Genomic DNA, 22,410 nt, shown 5'->3' on the forward strand with positions numbered 1-22,410 from the left:
ACTTAATTGCCAATACTGTAGAAAAGAGTATTAAAGAAAAGTAAAAAAAGACTATTAATTTTATTTATATATTATAAATATATATTATATATTATATTGATAATAATATAAAGATAAAAAATTTTTATTTTATATGAATAAAATTTGTAATTAATAAGTATACAGTTATATGTATATACATAGTTGATATGTATATTATTGTTTATTAAATTTTAAGAAATTTTCAAAAAAATTGATTTCGCTATTTTCGAAAAGAATCTCAATCAATAAAAAAACGTAATAACAAATAATGCGTTGAAACAAATGCTCAATCTGAATAAATCTTAAAGGCGCCTTTTCATGCTGATTCTCGACGCTCATTTTCAACGTCACGTGACTAAAAATAAAGGGTGCATTCGTTTATGCAGTCGCTGCCGCAAATGTCATTTATTTATCTATAGTTTACATCACGTACACTATAGATAAACGAATGACATCTGCGGCGGCGACTGCGTAAACGAACGCACCCAAGGACACCAATTCGTCATTTTTTGATCACGTGATATTTTTTGACAGTTAAAATGAGCATGCCATGAATTTGTGCCTTAAATGTTATATGGAAGGCGGATTGAATAATAAAAAAAGAAAACAAAGATCTAATATTTATATATTAATATGATAAATAAATGTCAAATATAATAGCTTTTTATAAACAATATATATTGCTTGAATTATATATCATACTTTATATAATACACATAATACATTCTATAATTTGCTCCAACCCCCACTTAATTGATATTCTTGCTACAGCTGTTAGGACTTTGGACCTTATCTTGGTACAGAGATCATAAAACATTATTTTTCTACTGATTAGTATAGGTTGAAGGCAATAAAAGAAATTAAATTTCTATAACAATGCTTTTCATCTGCACCAGAACATTGCGAGCTGCTAGCAAAGTGAGCATGTTTTTTTTTACTGTGCTCCTATTCATTTTTGTTTTATCCATTTCTAGTTATTCATTTTTTTCCTGATATTTTTTGTTATTCATTTTTTTCTGATTTCATTGTACTTCTTACATTTTAGCAAGAAGCACATTAAATATTTTACCATATTTGCTTATATTTGTTTAATATTGAACTTTATTGTTAACATATAGACAGATGTGAATTTTGCAATTGTCTGTCAATCTTTAAGATACTCATTAAGTATTAGTTTTTTATATAAAATTAAATGACAATCTCTTTTCAATTTTATTTACTTTGATATGTGAAATATGTGTGATAAAAATTTAAATATTTTAAATATATGTGTCATTTACTTTACAGTTTGGCTCAATAATACGTTACGAATCTACCTTGGTCATTGCAGAACATAATAATGAGAATTTATTACCAATCACTTGCAACACATTAACAGCTGCCAAAAAAATTGGTGGCGATGTAACTGTGCTAGTTGCTGGCACAAAATGCGACACAGTTGCACAAAAAGTATGTAAGGCCAAAGGTATATCCAAAATTCTCCTCGCAGATAGCGATGCATTTAAAGGATTTACTGCAGAGTCATTGACGCCACTTATACTTAAATTGCATAATGAACACAAATTTACACATATATTATCTGGTGCGAGCGCGTTTAGCAAAGCATTGCTTCCCAGGGTTAGTATGCAACACATATTTCCAAGAGTGTATTATGTATCAACTACATATATTTATGTTTTATTTGTGTTATATTTAATCTCTATTTATATTTTTTTAATTTAAGATTGCAGCTAAGTTAGATGTATCTCCAATAAGCGATATTATTGATATAAAAACACCAGATACCTTTGTACGCACTATATATGCTGGTAATGCTATTCAGACTCTTAAGTCTAAAGACAATGTGAAAGTGGTATCTGTGAGAAGCACCTCTTTTGAACCATTACCTTTGGAAGGTGGTGAAGCTAAACATGAAAGTCTTCCTACTGGTGATTATACCTCAAATCAAGTGCAATACATTAAACAGGAGCTCAGTAAATCTGATAGACCAGAGCTGACATCTGCTAAAGTTGTGATTTCTGGCGGACGTGGAATGAAATCTGGTGAAAATTTCAAATTATTATATACGCTGGCAGATAAACTCAATGCAGCGGTAGGAGCTTCTCGAGCTGCAGTTGATGCAGGATTCGTGCCAAATGATTTGCAAGTAGGACAGACAGGAAAAATTGTTGCTCCTGTAAGTAAAATTAATAATAAATATATACAAAAATAGTATATAAAAAATAGCTCATTAAAAAATTATTTAGTAAAATTTAGAAGAATAAAGGGCTATTACAAGCAATTATTAAAAATTTTTATCAAATGATATATATCAATTAATGTTTATGTGAAACATTTTTATGCTCAGTTGTATTTCAGTCACATTATATCATTAAATAAATATAAGAAGCAATTGTAAATGTATCTCATTTTATTTTTAATAAGTTATATCAATCAGTTCTTATGTTTATTTAATGATATAATATAATGTGGCTGAAAAGACACAAGTATCAAAATGTCTCATGTTTTTATAACATTATTAAACATTAATTAGACAATACATCATTTGGTAATAATTTTTAACAATCGTTTACACAGTGCTAATATAATAAGTGTTTTATTAATCCTATTAAATATTTTTTTAAATTAGTAATTATGCAGAATCTCATTTTAAAATAAATTTATCTCGTACATTTTTTTGTACATAAAAAGTCATGATTATGGTTTCAGAATTTATATATAGCGGTCGGAATTTCGGGTGCAATTCAGCATCTTGCTGGCATGAAGGATTCTAAAACAATTGTAGCAATCAATAAAGATCCAGAGGCTCCCATTTTTCAAGTAGCAGATTTCGGATTAGTCGCAGATTTATTCAAGGCTGTACCCGAACTTACGGAGAAATTGTAAATATTATAAATTGTTTATACATATATAAACATTTGTATTTTATATAATTTTATGATGATGTTTATCGTTATTATATAAGTACCCTAGATACCAAACAATGCAAGTCCGAAAAGTAAAGACTTTTGCATTTGTTTTTACAAGTAAATGATTTAATTATGCAGGTCTGATTAATCTTGAACACAAACCATTTCGATATAATTATAATGATTGATAAAGATTACATTGTCTACATCTCACATCTACTCGAAATTGAGTTTAATAGACTTGCATCACTTGACATCTCATATAAAAAATGTAATTAAAATTTTTAGTTGCATCGAACATTTTGTTTTATTTTCCTATTATTTTAGGTATCACAGTTTGTTTCATGTAATTAATGTAAATATTACATGAAACAAATACTTTAGAAAGAATGAGTTCTTTACATTATTATTATAAATTAGTTTCATATATAAACATTTGTATTTTATATAATTTTATGACATTATTTTAGTATTATATGAAAAGATATATAATTAAAATTTTTATATTTTATCAAAAATTTTATTTTATCTTCCTATCATTTTAAATATCATAATTTGTTTCATGCAACATATAAATGTTAAGGAAAAGCTCTTTTTTAACATTTATTCTATTGAAATAGAAATTTAACTGAATGCAATTGTGTTGGGAGGGGGGGGGAATGAGACGCACACACACATACACAGAATGCATCACGAATAGAAGTCAAATGTCCGGTGTTAAACTGTGTTTTCTTAATATTTGTTTTACATGTATGTGTTTAGACAAAAATTAATTTATCTTGAGTGAAATAGAGACAATTTGATATTAGACTAAAAATTTCCTTTGTAAGCATATTTTTATCTATATGTGTGTGTATAGCAAAAATAACATAAATGATTATAAGGTTATGTTTTATACGAACGTTTTTTTCAAGAACATTTTTTATATGTATGAAAAATTATCTTTTTCTCTCTCTCTCTCTCTCTCTCTCTTTCTCTAATTTTTTGTATCAATCTTTCATTTATTGAAGTTTGTTATAGTTTAATTACTAAATAAATTATATAATTTTCTTACTAATGGTTATACTTTAAATCTGCAGCAATAAATATATACATAAATTTATAAATAAATTAAATACGAGTTAATCGCAAAAATAAAAATAATGACATTTCGTAAAAAATTAAAGTATAATTTATAAGTTCAAATTTTACTTTTTTAAGAAGTATTAAGTATAGCTTTATTTTTTGTGCTTGGCTCGTATTCTATTAATTCTTTATTTAATTTATTTATAATAAAGCTTTATTTATTTCTATTGTTATGTATAAATTTATGTTTATAGAAAATGCAGAGTATTCGTCAGTGTGTGAAACATTTAGCATTTTATGGTAGAAGTGCCATAAATGGAGCAAATATACCATCAAACACAGTAAAAATATTAAATCTACCGACATGCAGTTTTCATCTTTCTTCAATATGCAGGGGTAAATTGCCTAATTATCAACGTCCGAAGGGATTTCTGCGTTATAACAATAAGGTTTTTCCACCTCAAAAACCAGATGAAGAAAGAAGACCTGCTGTAAATTTGCTCTTGTTATATTAATGTTAAATAATTGTTTATTTATGAGTCTCATTGTGCATTTATTTTTTCAGTATGTATGTCATATGAAAGAAAATATAAAATATAGCCCAAAAAAAATGTGGTACATTGCTGCTTTTGTGAGAGGAATGTCTGTGGATGAGGCTGTAAAACAGTTGAGTTTTCTGCACATGAAAGGTGCTGAAATTGCTAAACAAGTTATACTGGAAGCTCAACGTTTAGCTGTAGAAGAACACAATGTTGAGTTTAAAAGTAACTTATGGGTTGGTGAGTATATGTACAAATATTACTAATATTACTATTCAATGATTAATTAAATTCATTAATTAAATTTTGTTATATATCCATATGCATGTCACAAGTCTTTTAATAATTTAATAAACCAATATTTTTACACAGCGGAATCATTCAGCACCAAAGGTATAGTAATAAAAGGCTTACGACGTCATGCTAGACATCGTAAGGGGGTTATTCATTATAGATATTGTCATTATTTTGTACGCTTGGAAGAAGGACAACCACCTAAGCATTATTATTTGCCACATCCTAAGAGTGGTGAAGAATTATTGGAAGATTGGTTAAGAAATATGCATATGCGTAAAGTGCCGAATTCTTTGTAAAAAATTTGACAAAATTTAATGTACAAATATATATATATATATATTAAAGATATGTACACCTGTTTTATATTTTAACAGTTTAATTTTATTCGCACTGTCGCAGATACTGAAAATTATGACAAATATTTAATTTTTTTGAGGTTTTAATATATCCATGGTTCTTAAATCGTACATCATATTGTTATAATAATATAATGTAAGTTTCCATCGTCACATGGTTTTTACAACTTCAATTTAGTTCTTCTCCAGTGACGCCTTTTAGCATTGTACCTGAAAATAAATTATATATGATAAGAATAGTCTATAAATTTTTAATATTTGTTAAACTTAAGAATTGATAATTTAACAATGTCTATAATATGAGGGAGAGAGAGAAAATAATTTTAAATACATTGTTGCATTCATATTATAAGTGTAATATTAATAGTTTATATTAGAGATAAATGAGAAATCAATATGAGCTATACAAAGATAACATCAAACAAAGGAACCAAAATTTTTAACATCATTCTCTCCTTAATTTGTAAGTATATTTCCATGATTAGATATAATTATGATATAATTTCATCCATATTTTGACACTCAGCAGCATTTATATAATTAAAAAATCATATAGTATAAACCATAAATCAATATAAATCAGTGAATAAATTAAAATATAATTTATATTAATATTTATTTATATATATTTATATATATAAATAAATACATATTTATTTATATTATTTATATATATGCATATTTATTTATATGCATTAATTATATGTTTATATATGACGAATTTTTACAATAATTAAGATTATTATTTAAAATTATTAAGAGTCTAAACTTACCGGATAGTATTACCAGTCCGCATTCTCACCCATTGTGGAATAGGCCTGTTTTGCTTCAGTTTTTTAGCAAGCTTTCGCTTGATGATAAATGTCTTATGCGCCGACTTAAACATACACGAAACGAAATTAGATAATGAAGATTTAATTCTTAAATATTATCACGTACAGAATAACACGATGCCTAACGAAATAAATGGATACATTGTAATAAAACGCAGAACTCACCATCGTCCTTCTTTGGCAGACACAACACGTGAAGTGAAAGATCGGCTAGTAAAATATCTCTTTCAGTCTAGTGCTTTTTGTTTAGTGCAGTTTCGGTGCTTTTATTGCATTCAAATCACGTATTGCATGCGACGACACATGATAGCCAATCGCGTCAGACTATTGACGTTTTCAAATGATACGATAGTTTACTAGACGTCATTGACCAATCACAGCCATTCCTCTAAAGAATATAACCATTACAGTGAATTTTCTGTTTTAACCAATCAGAAAGTCGCAACAAGGAATAGATGTGACTTTATGAATTCTTGTAACGATTGACGCTGATTTGCTGGATCTGAAAGTAAAAACCAATCACGTTCGACTGCCACTTTCAGATCCAGCAAATCAGCGTCGAATGTTACAAGAATATGACATAAGTTTTCTCTGCTGAATGTTTTCTATTTGACAGCTACATGATCTAGGTATAAACATCAGTTTTATTTCCAATACGAGAGTTTTATTCTCAATAAATTATTAATATATATAAATCACGAAATTGATACATGCAATAGAGACAAAGATTGATAATTGCTTCAATTAAATTACATTGATATTGTGTAATTCTATCATCGTATTTTACAATTGACAGAACAATAAACATTTTTATATCACCACTGTTATTACGATTTATATAACATTTATATAACACTCGAGAAGTCATCTGTAAAACAACAAAGTATCTCAATTATTCTGACATTTCATATGAATTTTGCATATAAATCTTTTTTTTTTTTTCTTCATAGAAATATCTATCTCTCTCTTGGTGCGTGCATTTTATGTCACACGTTTCGTTGCATGGAAATATATGGATTCAAAAATTCGAAAGTCATTCTAAAAAGCATACGTCACAGATATCACGACGAGCAACGCTCTCTGTGATAATTTTGATTGGCCAACGGAACACGGTTCAACATGGAGTACGTTGGTACGTTGCTAAATCCTGTTTATTTTTCATGTGCTTTCTCGTAAAAATTTTTCGCCCTTCAGCTTCCTTTTCATCGCCTTTCCCTTTAGTCGCGTAAGAAACAAAGCTAGCCGATTAAATATTTCGCGATGTTCCGTCAAAATGCATTGTCATGTGTTTGTGTACGTCAGATAATTTTATGACCTTTTTACTCTCTCTATCTCTCTCTCTCTCTCTCTCTCTACGCTTGTTTTTATCGAAAGTTTCTTGGTGTGTAGCATTTGTAGATTATCATCGATTTCCCGATGCAGCAATGTACGTTTTTCTTTTTTTTTTTCGTTGAAATATACATATTTTTTTCAAGGGTAGATACAACTCGAAACGTTAACCTTTTATAGTTTTCGGAAAAAAATATGTTTTCTAACGAATATCGCATTATTTCGAATCTCACTCGTACAAATTAGTTGACGTGGACAATAATTATTTGCAATTTTTAAGGATTTCTCTGTTATTTTTCTAGATACAGTAAAGAACGACGACAATGACAGTTGTTGCAACTCGTCCACGTGTTCGGAAGTCGCGTCGAATCCAAAATCCATGGAAAATTTGGGAACAGACACAAAGGAACTTACAATGGAGCAGGAAAACAACATTGACAAATCACAGGATACAACGGCTTTGCAAGAACCACCTACGGAGAATATAAGTTTCACAGTGATTTACAACAAACGCAAGATTAGCGTGAATTTTGCTTTGGATGGTACAGTCGCTGAATTAAAGACACATTTGCAGAAAATTATCTCAGTACCACAGGCAATGCAGAAAGTTATGTTTAAAGGATTAGCCAAAGATGATCAGACTCTTAGGAATTTGGGAATAACAAAAGGTAATCTTAGAGTTATAGCTTAAAGTTGTCGACAAAATATTTATTCATTTTTAGTTGCATAAAATTCCATTCTCTAATTTTACCTTATAATACTTAAGGTGCCAAAGTCATGATAGTTGGATCAAAGTTAGATGATGTATTAGCTGTGTCAATCCCAACAAAACAAGATCTCATTGATGAAGCTGTTTCTTCAGTGAGCAAAGAACCTCTTTCACAACAGAAAGTGCATAGGAAAGTTTTAGATAAAGGTATTCCAGAGGACGTGATGCCAGGAATACTAGATAGTAAGGTATAATTTTTATAAAATATATTATACATGGTGACCCTTAAATATGTTACAAAAATTAAAGAATTTTTTAGATGATTATGAAGAAAAGTTTATGTATACTTTTGTCATGAACACCTTAATTCTGGAAATACGAGATGTCTAAAAATTATATTTTTTGAAGGTGATTTCAATTATATTCTCTTGAAATTTACTGTATGCTAATTGGAATTAGTGTTAATTGGATTTTAATGATTGGAAAATTCTAATATCATCCATGGCACACAAAGGCAGTTATTGAGGACAGATTATTAATAGAAACACCCATTAGCCACTACTAGCACATAATAAATATAAAAAAAATATCATTTTTTTGTTGAACATCCTGTATCTCTTGAACTAAGTCATTTAAGATAAATATGTATTTAAACTTTTTTCATAAAATTATCTAAAAACCTACTTCTTTAATTTTTGAAATATATTTAAAGACTACTATATATACATATATACCTATGATGAAACTACAACTGATGCCAATTAATGATATATATAAATATATACATGTATATAGGAACCTTTGCCTGAATTTCCATTAGCTGGAATGTTAAACAAGTCTGGAGGGAAAGTTAGATTAACATTTAAATTGGAGCAAGATCAACTTTGGATCGGTACAAAAGAAAGAACAGACAAAATACCTATGAATTCAATAAAAGGTGTTCATAGTGAACCTATTCACGATCATCCCGAGTATCATATTATGGTACATATATTGTATTTATATTAGATTTACTATTATGCTAATTTGATGGTTATTGTCTCATGGCTAATCTAATAATAATCCTTGAAATTTGTAGGCAATACAATTGGGCACTACGGAAGCATCAAGATATTGGATATATTGGGTCCCTGCACAGTACATATCTGCTATCAAAGACGCTATTCTTGGCAAGTGGTGCTACTTCTGATTGATTTGCTGGAAATTTCAGTTTCTGTGAAAGCAAAATTAAATCAAGTGTAAACATTGATGCAAATACTGCTGTTCCATTGACACAAAAACTGTCAGCTAGTCACACACATTTTTAACAGTAAGTAATAATTTATTTTGAGTTGCATTATATTCATCGAGAATACAATAAATATAGTCTATCTTGCTAAGAAAATAATTTAGATAACAATAAGTCTTGATTTAGAGAGAAAAAAATGTAATCACACTATATATGCCAATGTTTTATATTTTCATAGCCAAGATTTAAGTGTACTCTGAATTTTCTACACAGCTGAATGTAAGTTAGACAGTCTTTTACACAAGAACTGTGATTAGTGGAACTTCCATAATAATGTGTTGTGATAATATTATATGCGTCTTTGAATATATGATTAAATTCTTTGTTTTTATTTTATCAAAGTGTCGTATTTATAGATTTTTTGAAATTTGCAAATTTTATTCAAAATTTGTAAAAATATGTATGTATGTTGCGTGTGTGAGTGTGTGAGATTCTATTGATAAAACCTTCTCGAAATAAAAATGTTATTTTGATGTGTGGATATTCTGATACAAGAATTATAATTGGATTAAAATATTAATTGAAGTAAAATATTTTAATTATATTGATGTATTATTTATTCAATATTTTTATAAAATTCCATTTCATAAATCAGTTAACTCTTTTGCTACAAAGATGCGTATGTGCGTGCATGCATGCGAACGTGCGTGCGTGCGTGTGTGTGTGTGTGTGCGATAATTTTCTTGAAGAACATACACTTTCTGCAAAATTTATAATTAAAAGTATAATAAGAAAACAATATTTCTCTATCATCTTTTTCTCTCATTGTCTATCATCTATCTTTCATTCTTTTGCATAGCGTTTCCTGTCATAAAGATGTTGTAGCAAAAGAGATAAAATCATAATACTACATTTACAAGCAAATCTTTTGAAGCAATCATTATTTATGCAACCTATGATTCTCTTGTTATTGTTCATTTATTTTTACAATTTGCTCAGTTTGTGTATGTGTACGTGTGCATGTCAAATAATTTAATACGATGATACTTGTGTATGTGTGTATATACATACCTCTACACAATTTAAAGACTGTATGAGGTCTACTTTTGATACATGTTCAATTTTAATAATTTTTTTTTCCTAATTTCTGCAACGAAAAAATATCTTTTTTTACTGAGTTTTTTTTAAAGATTTTATATACAGGGTAATATACAAAATTATGATATAAGCGAAATTATTTTTCATGCAAATGTAAGTTGTAAATTTATAAATAGAATAAAATTTCTTTATAAAGCTTTGTTTTCGAAAAAATCTATTTTAAAAATCTATATATCGAATACGTGTATACTTATCAATGAGTCAACTCAATTGACAATTATACTATACAATTATCTCTATTCGTATTTGTAAACATATGCAACTTGATACGCATCAAAGTAGTTTAACAATAAATATATTTATTTCATTAAATTACTGAAAATGTCGCATACAAAATTAGCGAATTAAAATAGTGTAAGCTGACAATATTCAAAAATTTCTTTAAATTTCTGTATAATATAATAATTGAATATTATAATTATCTTGCAATATCTTTATATCTTTATCTTGTAATATCTAAGTATTGATACATAATTCAAATATAGTTTAATAAGAACGATAGCGGGTAAGTCAATGTGATACACAAGTTATATTATTTGCAAATATGAATAGAAATAATTGTAACGTGATACGTTAAAGCAATTCTCGTCAAGTCTTACTCAAGTGCATATCTATTCGACGTATCTTTTCAAAATTGAAAACGAAGACTCGCGCAGATTTTCTCGAAAACGAAGCCTTATTGAAAAAAAAATTTCATTCTACATTTATGATTTTGCATGACGAATTATTTGCGTTTCGCTTGTATTAGGATTTCCATACTCTCCTCATATATATAGAGTGTAATGGAAAAAACTTTGAGACTGAGTTTTGCATACCAAAACGATAAAAAATAAATATATGAACAATTAAAAAAATTTCTTTATAGAGAATAGTCATTTAAAAATCCGAAATTGTATATCTCTCTTATCATTAACATAAACACACAGTGACAATTTTGTTACTCTGCCTACAAATGCGAATGTTGAACAATCCAATCAGCTTTAAACATTTCTCATTTAATATATTTTCGGTATTAGGATATTTCACCTCTGATCTCTATGAATCTATCAGATGGTGTGGATTTAAGACCCTGTATATACTTCTTTTTTTCATAACACAAGCTATAGCGTATATTATTTCGTCATTAATCAAAGCAGTTCTCCTGAATAAAAAAAATGGATTAACAAAATTTATCATATTAACTTGACAACAGTAACAACGAATATTTCACGCTTATGATAAAATTTTAAAGAATCTATTCATGACTTATGTTATGATTGGCCTAGTAATAAAACGTAACAAGTATCAAAGACAAAGGTCAGACCAAGTCCATTATTATGACATGATCTATAAGAATTATATATGAAAAATCTATGTACGCTCTTTAATTTTGTAAGTTAGGTTTTATAACCATTTGTGTATAAGAGAATAATTGCGCGAATAAGATGAAAATCAAAATTTGCAGTGGGTAATTCATATATGCAATTAATAACTAAGGAAGATTTGCGTCAAAGAAAGAGATTTACTTCGGAAATCGAAGGTTTGAATGGGACTTGTACATTACGTAGTGTGTGATTTGATAAAATAAATACTTCTGAGACTTTGTTTTTTAATGCTTTTCTATGTTTTTAATTACAATTTTAAACCCAACTAGGTATAAGAAGAGTAATAATGGAAGAGGAGTAATTTTAAATCGCATATCTTATCGATGCTACATGAAAGATTCAGAAGAAGAATCAGGATCTTTTCAAGATAACACTGCAATATAACTCTGATGAAATAGTTTTAGAGTATATTGTATTAAAAGAACTTGCTTAAGTCGAAGGAAAAAGCGATGCGTGCAGAGAAAGAATACGTTTAATCACATTAATACAGGAACTTTTGATTTTTATATAAAAATATACATTAATCTAATAAAATCATATATCAGGTTGAATTATCAAGATTATTTTAATGCTTCAAAATAATATTACTATCAGAATTTATTTTAAAAAAACTTTAAAAAACTACTGTAAAAGTGGCACAAAGTGACTTGGTGCGTTCTTTCTCTGAATCCTTCACATGAAAAATATTTTTAAAAGTGCACCCTGCGTGTGTATTTGTGTGTGTTGTGTGTTTGTGTGTCTATCCACGTGCAAGCTATTTTTCTACTAGAGACGGAAAACATCTGTTGAACACGCTACGCAGGAAATGTCTTGTTAAAGTACTTAGCTGCAGCTTCCATTCGTAAGACAGATGTGAATGGCATTGGGAGGAGAAATCCCCACCAACAGAGTGATGAAAGTCTTCTGCTGTGTAATCAATAGAGCAGTTTTGCAGCTCTCGCAGTCGCGTGTATGTAGCTCAAGGTCGAGCAAAATGTGGACTTGACTATAAGTTGTATAATTATATCGTAAATATTATTTGATGGTGTTTTATGAATTATACGTATGATCTGTTTTCGCGTATACAGGGTGCTCCTAAAGTGACTATTCTATTTTGGTGAAATTAAAGGCATTTTAACAAAATTATTATACACATTGATGTCTATTATTATACATTAAATTCATGTATTTATAAAAGTTTAGTTGCTTGTGTTTTGCAAAACATCGCGTTGATTGAAGAGACTGTGTGTGTGTATGCGATGAGATCGCCAAATAAAAACTAATAATTAAATTAGGCTTATAAAAGTATGTATTTTGTTTACATTTTTTTTTCTTTTTTTCTATCATATCAAAGGTGTTTTTATCTCCTATTTCGCAAAATAGATGGATACTTTAGGAACACCCTATGTATATATATATATAGATAAATAATCACTTAACAAATATAATGATAATTATTATTATATATTATTTGATAGTGTTTTATGAATCATGATCTGTATAAAAATTGCTGTGTCATGACAAATAACGCGGCAAGACATCGTTCAGAGAGAATTTTGAGCTTATAATTTAATTCGGGATTCCACAATCTTTTGATGAATGTAAATAAACAGTTCATATCAAATTCTAAATAAAGTAATGATTCATGTACAATACAAATATACATATTTGTATCAAGGAAGAAATGATAAACGTAAGTACAAATACGCGCAATATTCACGAAGAACGGCCATATTAATATTACTATTGATATCGAAATCCAATCCAAATTATATAAAATCGTCTAATGTAAAGAATATGTGGAATATACTGAAAGTTTGATTTACTTCACAGTAAAGAAGAAGAAATTAGCTTGTTAAAGAAGCTATATAAATGAAGAAATTAGCTTGTTAAAAGAAGCTACATAAATGAAGCTATTCGTAGCTTCTTGCGGAAACAGAACGAAAGAGCGATCGAGTATAATTATATTTAAATCATGACAGGATGGCAGTGACAAACAACAACAACACGGAATTCGTACGAAAAACATTTCTGAAATTAACCGAAAATTATATCCAACATGGAGCCACATTGAAGGATTTAAAATCCATCACTATGACAATCGACAATATGAAAAATGGGACAAATCGTAGCTTCAAGAAGAAAGTACTGCTGACGTTACTTGTGTTCCTTTTATGCGGCATATTCAACAGATACTTTAATACTATAATTAAGATGTTTCAAGAGACCCGATGCCTGCTGCCGAATAATTATCTAGTGTGGGAGTTCACGAGATCGATATCGAATTGCGATTATTGCCGGGACGTTAAGGCGCCGTTGATTCTGCCGAACTTGACTAGGGAGGAATTTCGTCCTTACGCCTATTCGTCCCAGCCTATGATAGTAAAGGATGCGATCCGCGACTGGCCAGCGCGTGATGCGTATACCTTGGAATTCTTCCGAGATTTGTACGAGCAAGTCGAAGGCGCGTACGAATCGGTGGAGGAGGAGTGCCAGTTTCTGCGCTTCAAGAGCGATTTTGCGAATCTGCGCGAGGTGTTCGCGATGAGCGAAGCGCGAGCGCTTCATCGGGAGGGCGAGGATCCCTGGTACGTCGGCTGGAAGAATTGCCATCCGCGGATCCTGGACGGCATGAAGCGCTTTTACAGCGTGCCTCATTTCCTGCCGGATGACGCGGAAATTCCGTGCAGCAACTATATCTTCATGGGCTACGAGGAGGGTGCCGTTATGCATGTGAGTTTTTTATTTGAAGAGAGAGAAGAAACAAAATTTGTTTTTCATAAAATGCGATTTTTTTGGAAAAATAAGCATCTTTTTATTTTTAATTTAATTTTTTTTTTAGATATTTAATATCTTTATATTTTAATTATTGCGAATGACTGATTTTTCGCTATTTTTTATTTCAAATGATAGATTTGAATTATTGCTGTTTTAATTGTTTATTTTAATCGTATTCCAATTGGCTATATAGTTGTGTAATTACTACTAATGTAATTAATGTAATTAATACTACTTTTTAATTGAGTAAATTCTTTTAAAATAAACTAAACTTGAATTGTCTTTATTATAGATATAAAAACATAGTTTATAACTTTTAAAGATGGATTTTAGTCTATTTTAATATAATAAAAAAATTAAAATTCATATATTTTAATTTTTTAAGAAAGTAGTTTTAATAGATTAATGGGATTTTTAAAATATCAAATACGAATAAAGACAATCCGATATAATTTGCATAATTTTCAGTTAGTTGCATAATAAACATTTCTCAATAAAGAAATTTCTCTATATATGAGAACATAAATTTGCGGCAAATATAAGCCAGACACGGATGAGACATTAATTTCATCGAAAATTAATTTTTTTAATAAAACTGATTAATGTGCACAGGATGGCAAAATTTTTCTTGGTCTGTGTAATTAAAAAAATCTCAATTCGAGATTTTTAATAAAATTTTCTTTACTCCCCTTAGGGAACGAAAATATACAAATTTTTGTTATGCATCTAACTGAAAATCATCCGAATAGTATGTCTGATATAATTTATCGTAAAAATTTCATTAATTCATTAAAATTACATTCGAAAAAAAAATAAATAAATTGTAAATATAAGAATTTAAAGAGTTCCTTTTATTATATATATTAACAGAAAATATGAAGAAAAATAATATTAGTAAGAATAATGAAAATTAAATTAAATTAATTTTTTTCAGTGAAGAGAAGGCTCTTTTTAACATTTGTTTTCTATTAGAAAAAAATTTTTCATCTTTAGACATAAACTCTATTGAAATTGTATTTCACACTTATAAATATTTCCAATTCTTTTTTTTATAGCTGGATTATATATCGAGACTCATGTGGCAAGCTCAGATAATAGGTACTAAAACGTGGAACGTGGCTCCGACGCCAGAATGCGATAGCGAATGTACATCTTTTAAATTCACTGTTGATGCAGCGGATATTGTATTGTTAGATACAAGGATTTGGTATCACAGTACTCATATTGAAAATGGAAATCTGAGTTTGACAATCACTTCTGAATATGGGTAGGCTTAGAGGAAGCCGTTTTATACGCCCATTATTCTCAAATATTATATATCTATATATAACGTACAAGCTGCTTAGATAGGACTCTAAGCATACTTTTTTATCATTTCGCAGATATCATCAGAGACTGATTACGATCTAGTAATATTTGTATCAAATATTTCATTATTTAATTATGCTACAATTTTTCTACCATTTAAATAAGTAAAATAATATTATAAAAAGAAAGATATTTAAATACATTTTAAATGATTAGCTTTATTCCAAAATATTATAATATAGCTTTATAATAAGCTATTTTTTGTAAATAAATCAGTTTCTTTTTCTCTCTAATTATAGGAGAAATAATTTTGTATGAAATATATTTCGAAGATCGTTATTAATCTTTGTTTTTATATTCGACTATATTGTTTGTAGCATCATGTTGTTAATATTATGCATTTTTGTAATTTTTAATAAAGGTTTGGAAAAGATCAATACATGTGTTCACAGCGAATTCGCAATTGTACAAATAGTTTACATATTTACATGCGTGTAAACATTTATTCTGTAATTATATAGATTCGCGTGAAACAATAACAATACAATTTCAAGAAATAACATGTACATAAGAAGTAATTTTAAATACTCGCGTTAATACATGGTTGCAAATACCTTACAGTATATAATGCCTGTGCTTTAACGTTGCATAGCGCTGTAACAATAGTAGCATTCATCTTCAGCCTTCATCTTGAATCTACGCATTTTGAAAATTCAAGAATTGCTATATAATGAACGTAGTGTACATATGTCTGAAACATTAAATACGCGACAACATACAATTTTGCAGTATTCGTCTAAAGTGGAATGCATATCGATTGCACTATATAATTCACTTGCAACAAATATTCACTGATACTTCTTAGCATAAGCCGGCGGACTTTCCTGAAATGATGAAAAAATTTATTACATATATCGAAGATCGAGAGATTTCAAATATACAGGATGTTCATAAATAATGTAAAATCATATTAAAGTATAAAATGTTTTATAAACTATTCAATTTTTGATTATCTTATTCTTACAACTTTTGACGCCGAATATTGCAAAGAATCGATTTGTATAAAAAAATTATACTATTTACACTAAAAAAAAAATTAGATTTACCTTCACATGACCTTGAATAATGATCTTAGTTAAAATTCAAGATTATCAAATTTTTTTTCTCTCTCGAAATCCTATACATTTTTTGTATAATATTAAGTTTTGGAGAAATCTTGTAACACTTTAAGTGAAACAACCTGTTTATACTGTTTTGTAATACAGTATGTGTGTGTGTGTGTATGTGTGAAATTTCCCTAATCTAAAAACTAACAGTATTTTGATTGTATGAATGTAGATATAATTAGATAAGAACGACGATCAAAACTTCGATATTTTTTGATTTTATAAATTAGATAAAATAATCTCTTTCATAATGAAAAAAACCGGCAAAAATTATAATATAGTAGAATAAGATGAGAAATATTTTGCTTTGTGTATTAAAGGAACAAATGATTTATATGCGTTTTAAAAAATAATTTTTTTCGTGAATTGTGTTTAAAAAAATTAAAATGGTAAATTTTGGTTGCCATTACAAATTAATATTTTATATGTGTATCTAAAAAAATGTAATGCTTACGTAATATTCTGGTGGTGGAACGTAAGCGCATTGAGGTCTATTAGGATCATAATATGCGCTCTGCGCAGCTTCAGCGGCTTTTGCATCTGATAAATAAAAAAAAGATAATATCGAATATATATCGAATAATACTTTCATACAAATTGATACAAATTAATAATATATTACATTTTGCTGTCGCATTAAATTTCAATGACAATTTTTTGCAAAATTAAAAGATGATTTCTTTCCTTAATAGAAACGCCCATAATATCAGCTTTTTGCTAATATTAAATTTTATGATGCAAATAAATAATAAAGTATATTTATTTTAACGATTTTATAAATTGTGTATAGAAATTTAACATAAGAATTTAAAAATTGCAACTGATTACTATTTAAAAAATTCTCATTTCTCATTCAAGAAAAAAAATGAGGATTTCCGACAAATCATTAAAATTCGATGCGATAGCAAATTATTTTGTATGATTCATATATTTTTTTAGCATTATTAATATTAAAATATTAATGAAATACATACAAACATTATTTCTATTTGATGCACTGAATTTATCTTTTTCTGGCATAATTTTAAATATTGTCGAAAGTTAATTGCTATTTTTTTCTATGGGTGTTTATCAAAAATTAATATAGTTAATGTGTACAAAAACGTGTTTAATAATTATTAAAAATCATAATATATATAAAAATATAATTTCTATAACGGCAAATTCTAAATAAAGGACCTTAAATTCGTTGTATTCACCTCTATTTCTTATTTAATACATTTATTTTGTAGATTAGATGTAAACCATTTACTTCATCAATAACAAAAAAATCTTTGTTTATGCACCCATATATAAAAAAAAAAGTATCGAAAGTTCACAATATATTATAATAAGAAGCAACTTAAGACACAGAAACTCTACTATATCTATCTGTTCAAGTCGTTTCGTACTATCAACTGACAACTATGTGATATTAACTGTGAGCAAAGTGAAAGCCGATCCTATTTCAGATCAACAAGGACGAATTATGCAATCGCGTTGCTTAATATTTACAACTTTTAAATTTGCAGGATCGCCACATTAATTTTTTTTTAAGTTATTTGATACATTCGATTATTTTCATATTTTTATTTTGAAGAGAAATCTCTCACATTGATAGGTTTGAATAAAACAGCAAATTATCTTTAATCAATATTTAATACTATATATATACATATATATATATATATATATATATATATATATATATATATATATATTAATAATACGTCTAATATAACTATAATCTTATGAAATACATATAAATTGTTTGTTATATTCAAATAAATTGTGAAAGAGATAGCATAATTTAAAAAAAAACTGTATTTTGCAAATACAAATATTGTTCTCGAAGAATATTTAAAATATTCTTTTATAATTTTTCCAAATATTATACTGCATTTTTATATACAAAATATTCGAAAGTAACTTGTTTAAATTCGGTGTAACGTTTTTTAGAATCTCTAAGAAAAGCGTTCATAATATATGTATATATATATATTAATTTAATAGTTTCTTCATAAAACTCTCAATTTTAACGAGAAGCATATGATATATAGATATATAGATATACATGTACATTTTGTTACAATTCGTTAGTATTGAGGTGGATATGGATAAGATCCCGGCTGTTGATACGATCCAGGTTGTGCATAGCTGCTTTGCGCCGAGTACGGTGGTGGATTAGGTGAATAACCGCTATAAGGCGGTTGTCCGTAACCACCGGGATACGCACCTGCTTGAGACATCGGCTGGCCGTTGTAATTCGGATTAGCCCATCCGGGAGTTCCTGACTGTCCCATACCTACACCTCCGGCGCCTTGATGCGGCGGCCCGCTTGCATATCCATATCCCGGCTGTATACCGGGATACGGTGGCGGACTATCCGTCATAAAGACCGTATTTCCTAGAAAATAAAAGAAGCAATTTAACATATATATATATTGAAAATAAGATAATATAAAAATTTGCATATATATATATGTATATAGTAAGATAATTAATACAAATGTCATTTTGAAATAATGATAGAAATAGTTTCTCTCATTAATAATGCAAATTTTTATATTATCTTATTTTTAACATTATATAATAAGTTAAAAATAAAGTTTGAAGAATATGAGATAAAGTTTGAATAACAAACAAATTATTTTTACTGAGAGTAAGCATTTAGATATTGTACACTGAATATATTATATAGGAATATATTATATATGAAGGTAAATACTTGAATATTTTTTATGTGAGATAAATATAAGTTTCTTTAGAAACGTGTTCAAAGAAAATGTAAAGGAAAAAATTGAAATGCTTGAAAAAGTAAGACTGGTTCATCTATTTCTTTATATTAGTTATATGATTGAGACGACTCTGTATCTCTTTCTCTCTCCTTCTCTTTCTCTCTCTCTGTTAAATCTCATTATAAAAATCTATTACTATTTTACTATTCTATATTACTATTTTGAAATATCAAGCAGAATTTGGTTATTTAAAATAATGGTAGTATGATTACCAAAGAGATACATTCAGGTCATATAGAATATTTCTTTTTATAAAAGTGAATGAATATTGGGAACTGAAGAATTGATATTCAACCTGGTGGAACATCGGGAAATACGTTGGTTGGAGGTATCCATCCATAATATCCAGTTGGTGGAGACTGATAAGCTGAAGGTTGTGCAGGATACCAATCGGATAATGGAGGTGTATATGGTGGTGGCGCATCATTGGAAGGCCCATTGCGTTGAGCTAAAAGTCATATAAAAAACAATTAATACATTTAATATTTTACAAGAAAACTGAAATGATAAATTCTTCTTATCAATACAGTGATAATGCTATTGATCCTATTGTTATCTGATACATGAAGAAAATATATATATATATATATATATATATATATAAAATCAGAAATAGCTTAATTTCATTATATATTATTAATTGCAAACATATTTTATTTATTTATCTTAACAAACGAAATTAAAAGAATGTATCTTATTTAATTTATTTTATTTATCTTACCCATTGACGCTACTCTCAGCAGAGCTTGCGCAAAATCCACTGCTCCTCCGCTCTTGAATCGTAACTTAAATTTGCATTCTCCAATCCAGTTACCATTCGGCTGGGCACGGCACTTGCCACCTATATAATTTGCACCAAATACTGGTTGCTCCAATCCAACTTCACTCAATGTCACAAATGGAAAGCTGAAGGACAGCATCTTGTCCTTTTGGTCCTTAGAGTTAAAAATCATTCTATGCGTCGTCAAGTACAATCTGCCTTGCTTCTTCCCAATGAATTCCGCCTGCTCCTGTCCGTGAAATTCCATCGTGACATTGTCAGAGAAGAGTATAATACTGAAAAAAAAATTACGTCCATGTGAAAAATTAGTCAAATAAAAATTTGTATGGAATTTTATTCGTAAAGTTTATAAATATCTCGCTTAAATGATTTTGAATTGCATGAGTGTGTAATTATAATAGGCTGATTCAACAAGGACGTTGGCGATAAATTAATCATCGTTAAAGGCTATGACGATATTGCGTGTTATTGCACGTTAAACGTCACGTCAAGAATATTCGAAATACACGTAACTTTGCGGATAAAATAAATTCCATATAATTTGTCAAATGATCTCACCATTCACCAGCGTGGAGAAGAACTCCACCGTTAGTATGTGCCGTGTTCAACGACATATTTCTTTAAGTCAAAAATATATGACGGATAACAAACACTTCGATGACTGTCGTAAGATCTTTTTTTAAGAACTTCAAAGTCACGACACGTGAAAAAGTTTCAGTCCTAACTGTAAGCAAATCGATCAATCACAGTTAAATATTCCTACTACGTTTCAGAGTGCTTGACTGTGATTGGTCGACTTGCCTACAGTTACCACTAAAACTTTTCACGTGACGTGCTTTGAAGAGAAAAAAGAGGCCCAATTTACATGAATCGTTTGATATGCATATTAAAAATTAATAAATAATTAGTAAATGGCTAATAAACTCACTACTTGATACGAGTATCAAACGATCGGTGTAAATTAGATCAGAGAGAGAGAGAGAGAGAGAGAGAGAGAGAGAGAGAGAGAGAGAGGAGTTGGCGTTTTCTCTATTTTATCATTTCAAATCTAAGATTCTAGATTTGGATATATTTGTCTCATTTTAATATATACTACCGTTTAATTAAAAAAATATTTGCCTCAATTAATTTCAATCAGAAAGAAGAATAAGAAACGTCATGGATCACTTGGTGATTCCTAAAAGCGATACGCCCTCTGAAATGAAAACGTGGACATGAACTACGAAGCTAATCTACGAATGTTTTCAGTGGGTAACACAATTTTGGGTTGTGTTCCGTGCTACGTGTATAAAATGTCGATAACACAAGTATCGACAATGCAAAACGCTAAATTTCTAATACAAATATAAAGTTTTTTTGGTCTTTCTCTCTCTGTATTAATAATATAATTAATTATTAATATATTACTTGATATAATACATTAATCACACATCATCCATCATCACCATCTCTCGCCATCGCCATCATTACGTGATCTTTATCACGATTCATTATTGAAAATAAAGTATAACACACAAAATATTCTTTAATTCTAAATATTAAATATTATAAATATTAAAATTAAAATAAAACATTGGCTCAAATAATAATAAAATTAAAAATTAATTGACAAATAAGAGCCAATAAAGCCAGTAATTGGAGCGCAAGAAGAAACCTTCCTCTTTCTTTTAATTATTAATATATTTCAAATTACAATATATGCAATAAACACGAATGTTTCGGATCATCTTTTGATTCCTCTTAATATTACATTATATTATTAATATTATGACATAATATTATATACATTAATATTACGCGTTATAAAATATAA

The 22,410-nt window shown here is 28.5% G+C and overlaps 6 protein-coding genes across 17 annotated transcripts; 4 read left to right on the forward strand and 2 right to left on the reverse strand.

The window, feature by feature from the left end:
• Positions 1-568: 568 nt before the first annotated feature.
• Wal (electron transfer flavoprotein subunit alpha wal) lies at positions 569-3,228 on the forward strand. Its single transcript, XM_083080980.1, has 4 exons — positions 569-939; positions 1,309-1,638; positions 1,745-2,197; positions 2,731-3,228. The coding sequence occupies exons 1-4, from the start codon at positions 898-900 to the stop codon at positions 2,905-2,907; spliced, it is 1,002 nt and encodes a 333-aa protein (XP_082937106.1). The 5' UTR covers positions 569-897; the 3' UTR covers positions 2,908-3,228.
• Positions 2,763-5,196, forward strand: Mrpl22 (mitochondrial ribosomal protein L22). 3 transcript variants are annotated; one of them, XM_083080993.1, is made up of 4 exons: positions 2,763-2,903; positions 4,250-4,486; positions 4,561-4,774; positions 4,907-5,196. In XM_083080993.1, exons 2-4 carry the CDS (start codon positions 4,253-4,255, stop codon positions 5,125-5,127), a joined length of 669 nt encoding a protein of 222 aa, XP_082937119.1. In that variant the 5' UTR covers positions 2,763-2,903; positions 4,250-4,252; the 3' UTR covers positions 5,128-5,196. The 3 variants fall into 3 exon arrangements, with proteins under 3 accessions (XP_082937119.1, XP_082937120.1, XP_082937118.1); XM_083080994.1 differs by lacking the exon at positions 2,763-2,903 and adding an exon at positions 3,581-3,680; XM_083080992.1 differs by lacking the exon at positions 2,763-2,903 and adding an exon at positions 3,584-3,755.
• A 56-nt stretch (positions 5,197-5,252) lies between these two features.
• Rpl39 (ribosomal protein L39) lies at positions 5,253-6,283 on the reverse strand. Its single transcript, XM_083080995.1, has 3 exons — positions 6,186-6,283; positions 5,961-6,064; positions 5,253-5,397 (listed from the first exon to the last, which is right to left on the reverse strand). Exons 1-3 carry the CDS (start codon positions 6,186-6,188, stop codon positions 5,349-5,351), a joined length of 156 nt encoding a protein of 51 aa, XP_082937121.1. The 5' UTR covers positions 6,189-6,283; the 3' UTR covers positions 5,253-5,348.
• Positions 6,284-6,971: 688 nt separating this feature from the next.
• Positions 6,972-12,036, forward strand: LOC145961122 (ubiquitin domain-containing protein UBFD1). Of its 4 annotated transcripts, XR_014435564.1 has the most exons (6): positions 6,972-7,152; positions 7,652-8,017; positions 8,116-8,306; positions 8,854-9,042; positions 9,137-9,367; positions 9,525-12,036. XR_014435564.1 is itself a non-coding variant. In XM_083080985.1 (5 exons), the coding sequence occupies exons 1-5, from the start codon at positions 7,140-7,142 to the stop codon at positions 9,245-9,247; spliced, it is 870 nt and encodes a 289-aa protein (XP_082937111.1). In that variant the 5' UTR covers positions 6,972-7,139; the 3' UTR covers positions 9,248-12,036. The 4 variants fall into 4 exon arrangements, 3 of the variants coding, with proteins under 3 accessions (XP_082937111.1, XP_082937113.1, XP_082937112.1); XM_083080985.1 differs by having other exon boundaries at positions 9,137-12,036; XM_083080987.1 differs by lacking the exon at positions 6,972-7,152 and adding an exon at positions 7,166-7,313 and having other exon boundaries at positions 9,137-12,036.
• A 139-nt stretch (positions 12,037-12,175) lies between these two features.
• LOC145961121 (uncharacterized) lies at positions 12,176-17,373 on the forward strand. 4 transcript variants are annotated; one of them, XM_083080984.1, is made up of 5 exons: positions 12,176-12,850; positions 13,266-13,480; positions 13,621-13,932; positions 14,002-14,520; positions 15,621-17,373. In XM_083080984.1, the coding sequence occupies exons 3-5, from the start codon at positions 13,771-13,773 to the stop codon at positions 15,834-15,836; spliced, it is 897 nt and encodes a 298-aa protein (XP_082937110.1). In that variant the 5' UTR covers positions 12,176-12,850; positions 13,266-13,480; positions 13,621-13,770; the 3' UTR covers positions 15,837-17,373. The 4 variants fall into 4 exon arrangements, with proteins under 4 accessions (XP_082937110.1, XP_082937107.1, XP_082937108.1 ...); XM_083080981.1 differs by having other exon boundaries at positions 13,621-14,520; XM_083080982.1 differs by having other exon boundaries at positions 12,176-12,815; positions 13,621-14,520.
• Positions 16,346-21,328, reverse strand: Wbp2 (WW domain binding protein 2). 4 transcript variants are annotated; one of them, XR_014435565.1, is made up of 7 exons: positions 21,156-21,328; positions 20,538-20,872; positions 20,112-20,264; positions 19,255-19,425; positions 17,494-17,579; positions 16,653-16,757; positions 16,346-16,569 (listed from the first exon to the last, which is right to left on the reverse strand). XR_014435565.1 is itself a non-coding variant. In XM_083080990.1 (6 exons), exons 1-6 carry the CDS (start codon positions 21,209-21,211, stop codon positions 16,722-16,724), a joined length of 837 nt encoding a protein of 278 aa, XP_082937116.1. In that variant the 5' UTR covers positions 21,212-21,328; the 3' UTR covers positions 16,346-16,721. The 4 variants fall into 4 exon arrangements, 3 of the variants coding, with proteins under 3 accessions (XP_082937116.1, XP_082937115.1, XP_082937114.1); XM_083080990.1 differs by having other exon boundaries at positions 16,346-16,757; XM_083080989.1 differs by lacking the exons at positions 16,346-16,569; positions 16,653-16,757 and having other exon boundaries at positions 19,099-19,425.
• Positions 21,329-22,410: the final 1,082 nt, after the last annotated feature.

Source organism: Camponotus vicinus, unplaced genomic scaffold (genome assembly GCF_025532165.1).
Source record: "Camponotus vicinus isolate PSW18456_S1 unplaced genomic scaffold, iyCamVici1.0 SCAF_10, whole genome shotgun sequence".
NCBI lineage: Eukaryota > Metazoa > Arthropoda > Insecta > Hymenoptera > Formicidae > Camponotus > Camponotus vicinus.

Coding starts and splice junctions, on each gene's coding strand:
- LOC145961121 (XM_083080981.1), top strand. CDS start 13,771: ATGGCAGTGACAAACAACAACAACACGGAATTCGTACGAAAAACATTT. Junction 14,521..15,620: donor AGGAGGGTGCCGTTATGCAT/GTGAGTTTTTTA, acceptor TTTTTTTTATAG/CTGGATTATATATCGAGACT.
- Wal (XM_083080980.1), top strand. CDS start 898: ATGCTTTTCATCTGCACCAGAACATTGCGAGCTGCTAGCAAA. Junction 940..1,308: donor CATTGCGAGCTGCTAGCAAA/GTGAGCATGTTT, acceptor TTTACTTTACAG/TTTGGCTCAATAATACGTTA. Junction 2,198..2,730: donor CAGGAAAAATTGTTGCTCCT/GTAAGTAAAATT, acceptor TTATGGTTTCAG/AATTTATATATAGCGGTCGG.
- Wbp2 (XM_083080989.1), bottom strand. CDS start 21,211: ATGTCGTTGAACACGGCACATACTAACGGTGGAGTTCTTCTCCACGCT. Junction 20,873..21,155: donor CTTCTCCACGCTGGTGAATG/GTGAGATCATTT, acceptor TTTTTTTTTCAG/TATTATACTCTTCTCTGACA. Junction 19,426..20,111: donor ATTTCCCGATGTTCCACCAG/GTTGAATATCAA, acceptor TTTATTTTCTAG/GAAATACGGTCTTTATGACG.
- Mrpl22 (XM_083080993.1), top strand. CDS start 4,253: ATGCAGAGTATTCGTCAGTGTGTGAAACATTTAGCATTTTATGGTAGA. Junction 4,487..4,560: donor ATGAAGAAAGAAGACCTGCT/GTAAATTTGCTC, acceptor TTATTTTTTCAG/TATGTATGTCATATGAAAGA. Junction 4,775..4,906: donor TAAAAGTAACTTATGGGTTG/GTGAGTATATGT, acceptor ATTTTTACACAG/CGGAATCATTCAGCACCAAA.
- LOC145961122 (XM_083080985.1), top strand. Junction 8,018..8,115: donor GAATTTGGGAATAACAAAAG/GTAATCTTAGAG, acceptor ATAATACTTAAG/GTGCCAAAGTCATGATAGTT. Junction 8,307..8,853: donor CAGGAATACTAGATAGTAAG/GTATAATTTTTA, acceptor ACATGTATATAG/GAACCTTTGCCTGAATTTCC.
- Rpl39 (XM_083080995.1), bottom strand. Junction 5,398..5,960: donor CGGACTGGTAATACTATCCG/GTAAGTTTAGAC, acceptor ATTTATTTTCAG/GTACAATGCTAAAAGGCGTC.